The sequence below is a fragment of the Aegilops tauschii genome, chromosome 7 (genome assembly GCF_002575655.3).
Source record: "Aegilops tauschii subsp. strangulata cultivar AL8/78 chromosome 7, Aet v6.0, whole genome shotgun sequence".
In the NCBI taxonomy this organism is placed as follows: domain Eukaryota; kingdom Viridiplantae; phylum Streptophyta; class Magnoliopsida; order Poales; family Poaceae; genus Aegilops; species Aegilops tauschii.
In genome coordinates, this window is record NC_053041.3 from 166,308,613 (window position 1) to 166,316,567 (window position 7,955).

Sequence of the window (7,955 nt, forward strand, 5' to 3'; positions counted from 1 at the left end):
ACTAATGGCGCACCCGTGGTGCGCCATTAGTATACCAGACAATAGTGGCGCACCTGGTAGTGCGCCATTACTATGTCGAATGGTGCGCCATTACTATGCCTCCTAGCGGGCCATATTTACCTTCACGTATGCCCCCAAGTGCGCCATTACTATGCCCCATAATGCGCCACTGGTATTTGCCCCTGGTGCGCCACTAATGCTCAACAAGGTGCACCACTACTATGAATATTAGGATTTTTTTGCTTTTCTGATATTTGCATAGGTTACAAAATACATTACAGCACAGAATATAAACAGCACAACATATAAACAACAGATTTATCGAATACAATAGAAGATTAGTCTCCGAATACAATTCATCATATTAGTCTCCGAATTCAAAATACCGAACAAAGTTAGAACATTACAAGTCTCGAGACCGCGAGTAGCGAGTTTGTCTTCACATTACAAGTCGATATCTAAACTACCATCACATAGAAGAGAGCTACGGTCATGATGAGCATCATCGCGATGAAACTGGTCTTCATCCGGTTCCTCCTCCGCTCCCTCCTCTCTCTCGCTAGATAGCGCATGTATCTAGCTTCCACCTCTGCCCTAGTGGTGTACCCTTTGTAACTGTTACCGCTGAAACGGTGAACCTGTCTCCGACACTCCTCCCAGTCGTCGTAGACTCCGGGAACCTTACCCTTGTACACGACATACGATGGCATCTCTATGCACTATACAAACAAAACGTTAGTAGCAATTCACAGACAATACATAAGCAATATATAAGTATGCAACAAAAGGATCGGAAGAGAAAAGCAACACATTAATAGCATGATTCGTGGTCCTACTAATAAATAGCATTGATTACATATAAGTTGAACGACTGTCCAAACCAAAGAGACATACAAGTTCATTAAAGTTTAATTACAACATGAGCTGATCGGTATTTCAGAACTACATAGCATCACCACTTTTGACTTGACTCAGGGACCGGAGTGTGGATGAAGCCGCCGTATTTCGTGATGGTCATGAATGTGCAGTCGTTGTCAGCCCGCATTTGTAGCGTTGTTTCTATTTCACTATTGGCCGGTTGATATTTGAGGTAGAACTGCCCCGAGGTACGAAGGACATCTTGATGGATGATTTCCGCAAACTCCGACTTGATGCGAAAGAATTCTTGCCTGAGGTCCGCGTCCTTGATTGCCGACAAGCGTGCGGCCCAATCTTCGAGACTATTTGGTAGCAGAAGGTGATTATGGTCCCGTACGATCGCCCGCATGTGATGGAGGGTGTAGTAGGCATCCTTCTGACCGCCAGGCAGCTGCTTGACGCAGGGGAACGTCGTTACGTGGGTGAACACGTGCTTGCCGTACCTAAAAATTGGCCTCCTGAAGGTGCCTCCAGATTTGGCGTAGCCGGGGAGAACATCATCAAGAACTTTCTTGATATTTGTGTAGTCTTTCTTCGACTGACCGTCCGAGTCGAAATACGTGGCCATGGAATAGTTCGGGCTTAAGAGGATGAGTGTGCAATGTGTGTCACTGCACAAAACACGGAATGTTAGAAAAAACGAACGATCGAAATCTAAGAAATCATATGTTACGGGGCGGTGAGGGGATGACTTACTCGGGAAAGTAAGGCATGAGGAAGTTATCCTTATCTGGGTTCGCCAGAATGACGCCTTCTAGGTATGAACTTGAGACTTGCCGGTCCCCAGCGCTGCCCAAGATCTTGGCACGCATGTAGAACGGGTCGACTATCACGATGTCCGGGGTCTTGTTTCTAATGATCCGCATCTCCATACTCAGCGAAAATAGCCGAACGAAGGTGTAGTGCAGCGGATGAAGGTTAAACATAGCGAAGATGTCATCAAACCACAGGACAATCATAGCCCCGATGGCGCTATCCACAAAGCCCTTGCGCTCTGGCACCTAGGCCACGAAAACCAGGTATGCCACATCATTCTCGGAGAGACGCTGCTTCTCCAAAGAAAGAACACTGTCATGCAGACTCCGCATAGCACCGATTGCAGCATTGAGCAGATTAGTCGGTAGCATCGGCCTACCCGCCACATGCACCCTCCTCGAGATATCCTTAGTTGAAGGTGGCCCGTCCTGAGCACGGATCGTACTCGGTGCCGGCTGGCTCGCACCCTTGTTATTCTTTCTTTTCCGTCCCTTCTGCTTCTTCTGCTGTAATGGGATCGAGTTCTGCTCAGAGACCACCTTCTTGAGTGTGTTGGGGCTGATAATATTTCGCACCTCGGCTATCTGAGGCTCGGTGAAGGCGGCAGCTGGAGGCGTCTCCTGAGAACTGAACGCCAGATGACGCCTGTTGCAATTGGGTTTCTCCGCGGTACCAGCTAGATCACAATCGTCTTTTGCAGGGTTGGGTTCTTGAGAAGGAGGCCCCAAGAATTCGTCATCGTATCCATGTTCATTGAAGTACTTATCGACGTTGGTAAATGTACCGTCGTCGTCGTCCGGATCCTGTGCCATATGCATGTCCGGATCAGCTGACGGCGGTAGCGTTGTGGCGGTCTTGCCATGGCTTGGCGCCGGCACGACTGGCGGTGTTGTCTGTGGGGTGGTGTCCCCCGCCCCCAAACGAATCTGGCTCTTCGGCCAAAGCATGGGCCAGCTTATGCAGGCGCTGAGGTTCATCACATCATCTTCGTCGGCCCCAGTTGACCGATTCTGGCCCTGGCGACATCGATCAACTTGCCATCCACGAAGTGCTGGAGAGTGCATGGAACGTCGGCAGCGCCATGCGAAAACATGTAGGGCGTCAGGGATGCCCAGTCAAAGGCAAGGAGATGAAGTCATCGGCCGAGAGGCGTAGTTACCGTGATTGTGTCGAGCTCGGCTAATGTTGACGCACCGCCAAGGGGGGGCGTGCAAGTGACGGAGGGGCCACTTGCTGCCGAGGTGCCGGCCGGCGTATTCTTCCCACACCCGGGTGCATTAAGCTCCAATGCTGGCGCCGACGCCGGAGACACCAATGCCGCCTCCACCGGAGACACCAATGGCGCCGCCGGCGCGTTGTGCGAGTTGCTGCCCGTGAAGCTGGGAATCGGGGGTTGCCCTTGTTGGCCTCCCGCAATCCACGCCTGCAGCCCCTCAATCAAGGTAGGCACAATGGCGGTGATCGTCGCTCCCAGTTGGTCTCGCACTTGCTCTTCGACTATCTCCGGAATCCGCGCCACTTGTGCCTTGAGTTCTTGAACCTCACGCTCCTGGCTTTCCGAGCTGGTGTTTCTCTCCTTTCGCCCAGTGGTATAGTATTCCGACCATTTCGTGGACAAGCCTTTGCCGGCCACACGACCAGCTGACAACGGCTTACTGAGCTAATGCTTGTTTTTCATTACGTTCAACGCCCTATTTAAAGTGGTGTCCCAAGGGGACCTCTGAGACGACCACGCGCTACTGCTTTCAGTGTCCTGTGGAAGGAACGTGAACCATTTAGAAATTTGGCTTCATTAATTAGAATGCAACCATATGGAGCTAATTACGCGGGGGTGTATTCCTTACCGGAACAAGCTCAAGCGCCTTGGTCTTCGGATCCGTGGTAAGCTCCTTTGTTACCGGGTCAATCTTGTACCGGGCCCTGACATAGTTCATGGTCTGCTTGTCATGGTATTTATCAATGAGGGGCGGTAGGCCTTGCTCGGCACGCTCCGCGTCCTCCTTGTCCCATATAGGTTCCGCCACTCTATAACCGCCGGGACCGAGTTTGTGGACCCCTAAGTTCAAGTCCCGCATATCTTTCCCCCACTAACTTGATTCCGCGGTTGCGTTGCTCTCGCACTTGATCTTGAACTCCAGGTAGTCAGCTTCGCTGATAGAAGGATTTGTCTCCTTGATCTTCTCATAACTATCACCTTTTTCAATCCTTCTCTTCATCGCGGCTCTCCAAGTAGCCAGGGCCGTGCTCATCTTCGTGAGGGCGGCACTGTTCACTTTATTCCCTGAGAGGCGTGTGTTTGCGAAGTCACCGGGGAACTTGTATCGTTCGTGCAACTTCGTGAAGAGGAGGTTGCGCAAATTCCCTTGGTCACGTACCCCTTGACTAACTGTTTGGGCGTCGTTGGATGCCCACCTGAGGACACTTCAGTAATTTCCTCCTTGACGGTGCCGAGCACGTTCGGGCGCCGTTCCTTCCGTTGCCTCTTTGGTTGGCTGCCATCTGTGCGTGCGCTTCCATCATCAGTGGTGGCATCCTCGGCGGCACCATTAGTGGTGTCATCCCTGACGCCACTAGGGGTTGTGTAGTCAGGATCGGTGTCTTCCGTGGCGTCCTCATAGCGGTGAGGTTCTTCCTCCATCTCCTGGGACAGCTCCCAGAACGCCTTGCCCGAACCGTCGGCCTCATCATTGTGGGCCATGTTCGCTCTAAATAGGAAAAAAGTTTGGTCAAAAAGTTGGTTATTGTCAAGGAACAAGATCTCTAAGTTGACCAAATAACCTAATTCTCGAGGATGCCGCCAAAAATTTGGTTATTGTCAAGGAACAATTGAGAGATGTTTGTGATATTGCCTAGGTATTTTGGGATGGAACCTGTTAGTGTGTTGTTGCTAAGGTCCAAGTCCCTTCCTAACCCCCTTCTTCTTGTCTCCTCTCACTATCTCTCTCACACACATGGCAAGCAAGGGTGTCTGAGTGTGTGAAAAAAATACTAAACTAATCCAGGGGCTGAAAATTGATCATCTGTTTCAGATTGCAGTTTTCTTTCTTGGGGCTTCGGTGTGCAGTACAAAACTGAATTTTGGAAATCTACAGAATGAACAAGCTAAGGGCTGCAAATGCCCGCAAGGCTTCAAGGGTGACGGCATACACGATTGCGAAGGTATCACCATTAGGAACATTGTTCTACAACCTTGTGGGCAGTATTGTTGCATGTTTTACTAGTACTGGCAAACCTAGAATAATGGCTCAAATGCTGAACTATTTGAGCTTCTCAAGTAATTTCTAATACACAATATCTCTCTTGCTTGGCACTTGCAGATGTTGATGAATGCAAAGAGAGGCTCTTCTGCCAGTGCAAGGACTGCAGCTGCGAGAACACATGGGGGAGCTACGAGTGTGGCTACGGTGGTAGCAACATGTTGTACATGAGAGAGCATGACACTTGCATCAGTGAGTTGCCTAGCCTGAATTTCCTTTTGGACCTCACTATATGATGGTCCAAGTCTCATCATATTTCTAGTTTATCTTTCAAAGGTATTAATGTGGAATGTGCTAGTAGCACCTTCAAACAGTCCTTCCTTCGTCTACAACAACGCGCTAATTTGGTTAATCCTATCATTTAATCATGATTAGCCCATCATTCTGATCAGAGATTAGTTTTGATGTCAAGATACATGCTGATTAATTTTTATTTCGGTTGACAATCGGGCACCTTCTAGGTCAAGAAAATTGGGCATGACCTTTGCTAATTTGCTTGACCTAGGAGTGCCCCAATCTCAACCGAAACGGAAATTAATCAACATTTCAGGAGAAAGGGGTAACGAAGTGATGGGGCAAATGTGCCAGGCACCACAATGTGATCACAGAAACAAAGCAGCACCACAATGTGCCTCTGCTTTCATATGGATGAAAAGGCTACACACCATGTGGTCCTCTGCTTTCATATGGACAAAATAAAAGTTCACACATATAAATCGAAATGAAAAAGGATAGTAGGAAATGAACAAGAATTATGCTCAAAGAACAATGGTAACAGCAAAATATTGAAACCTTTGGTAAGCATTATATTACAAAAAAACAAGATATGCAGTACTATACAATATCCATAACCGGAAAACAAGACATGCATAGGCTATATTTGAAACAAGATATTCTGCCAATCTTTGTTAACTGAAGCTAAGATGATAAGTATATCTAGAGTGCATTAGCTATGGTTCTTATCTAGCTAAAATAAAAGGAGAAAATTGCTTATTTACACCTCACAAATATTTTGGCTTGCTGATCTAGGTAGAAGGCATTTTTGTCATCGGTGGCAAATAAGCAAAAACAAATGTAGTGGCAAATAAGAAGGATAATGTACACCTTTCTTTTATAAAAGGAAAATGTAGTCCTAGTCTCCTACTCATGAAGTCATGGTCCTCATCCATAGTACTCCTTTCTTGGCAGAAACAAGATATTCTGCCAATCTTTGTTAATTGAAGCTAAGATGATAAGTACTGTATATCTGCCTGGCTATCTAGTACTATAATGGATTAGACACTGTTCTTCCTATATCAAGCTAAAACAAAAGAGAAAATTGCTTATTTTTACCTCACAAACGCCGGCTTTCTTCCACCCGGACTTCTTCAGCAGCTGCAGAAACCCAACAACAAGCGACCATCAGTACCATAGTACTAAACTGAACAAATAGAGGTCACTCACATCAAAACTGAACATCACATAATACTAAATATTACACAGCAAACTTAGAGAATAAATAGGGAGAAAGAGATCACACATATAAATGCACTATATCATACAAGACTAAACATATAGTAATTTCACGTGCTAGTCAGATCTGAACCTTACATAAAATACACTTCTCAATGTTCACTGAAATTTAGAGAATAGATTGAGAGAGATAGCAGCAGCAAGAAGTTGAGGTTCAGACTCTGAAGAGGAACAACCGGGGTGCAAGGAGATGGAGTAGAAGCAGTAGAGAGCGGCAACAAACAGTAGAGAGCGGCAACGCACCATCTCCAAAAAGAGACACCTCTCAGCATCAGCATCAGCATCCAGGGAGGAGCTGCATGACACCATCTCCAAAAAGAGACCACCACAAAGCCAGAATGCTTTGCTTTCTTACTCTTCTTACTCCTCCTTTTAACACAACCAGAAAGCTACCACCACCTAAATAACAAACACCTCCTTGGATATGCTAAAACCACAAAATGATCACGGCAGTGTGTTTGTGGCATCCGTGCCTGTGCCAAGATATGCTAAAACTTAGCTCAGCAACCAACAGAAAGTAACTTAGCCCAAGAACAAGCTTTGTGAAAACAGTCCACACCAGAACAGAGTCCACTCACATAAGTCACACATATACACCAACTGAAACAACCCATTAGACCGAACAATGAATCAGACTGGCTAGCTAATAATTCTATCTAGAACAACCTAATCGCACGACCTCTGGCTGAGATAGCATCGCAATTCCAGAGTTCTAGTAGAGAACATGGCAATGAATCAATTGACCTCAAGCAGAAACAGGGTAAGAAAACGCCCTTCACCTTGGAGACGAATGGACAAGGGCGACCTGGGGAAGAGCCCGAGCAGAAGGAGCGGCTCGATGAAGTAGCCGATCCCGCGGTGCGCCCCGCAGTCGTGCTCCAGGTCCTTCCCGCCGATGACCACCCCGGGCCTGTACCCGACCTTGGTCCCTACGAGAGCAGCCACGAAATCAGCCACCGGCCCCAATCGAAGAAGCCCCTGTCGCCGCCAGGGCCACGAGCCGGCGCGCCCTTGCAAAATGGAACGAAGACTAACCTCAGTGCAAAATGCAGAACGGCGGCGCAGGACAGCAGAACGTCGGTGTGGCACGAGGTCGACGGTTGCCATGGCGGTGCGAGGTGGCCGGCGACGGGCGCGGCGCGTGCGGGTTGCCGACGCGGATCTGGGGAAGAGGAGAAGGCGGAGAGGGCGAGGGGAAGCGTGAGGGGGCAAGTGGGGAGGGGGGCCTGAGGAGGCAGGGCGGGGCCGCAGGTAGGGGCGGCAGCGCAGTGGGTAGGGGCGGCGGCGCAGGTAGGGGCAGCGGCGCAGTGGGTCGGGGCGCAGTGGGTCGGGGCTGAGAGAGAGATGTGAGATTGGGGATCGGGGATTGGGCATTTTAGCGGGGGGAGGGTTAGCAATGGCGCACCTTCTAGGGGTGCCCCATAAACACCGCAATAGCAATGGCACACCTTCTGCTGGTGCGCCATTACTAATTTTTTTGGATTTTTAGTTGCATGTAATAATTTTTTAGAA

At 48.6% G+C, this 7,955-nt stretch overlaps 1 protein-coding gene across 1 annotated transcript; it reads right to left on the reverse strand.

Annotated features, from left to right (window-relative positions):
* Positions 1–288: 288 nt before the first annotated feature.
* LOC109778552 (uncharacterized) lies at positions 289–7,743 on the reverse strand. Its single transcript, XM_020337117.3, has 4 exons — positions 7,479–7,743; positions 7,223–7,372; positions 6,264–6,305; positions 289–719 (listed from the first exon to the last, which is right to left on the reverse strand). Exons 1-4 carry the CDS (start codon positions 7,548–7,550, stop codon positions 459–461), a joined length of 525 nt encoding a protein of 174 aa, XP_020192706.1. The 5' UTR covers positions 7,551–7,743; the 3' UTR covers positions 289–458.
* Between the last annotated feature and the right edge of the window lie 212 nt (positions 7,744–7,955).

Coding starts and splice junctions, on each gene's coding strand:
- LOC109778552 (XM_020337117.3), bottom strand. CDS start 7,550: ATGGCAACCGTCGACCTCGTGCCACACCGACGTTCTGCTGTCCTGCGC. Junction 7,373..7,478: donor GTTCTGCATTTTGCACTGAG/GTTAGTCTTCGT, acceptor CTGCTCTCGTAG/GGACCAAGGTCGGGTACAGG. Junction 720..6,263: donor AGAAAGCCGGCGTTTGTGAG/GTAAAAATAAGC, acceptor TTGTTTGTATAG/TGCATAGAGATGCCATCGTA.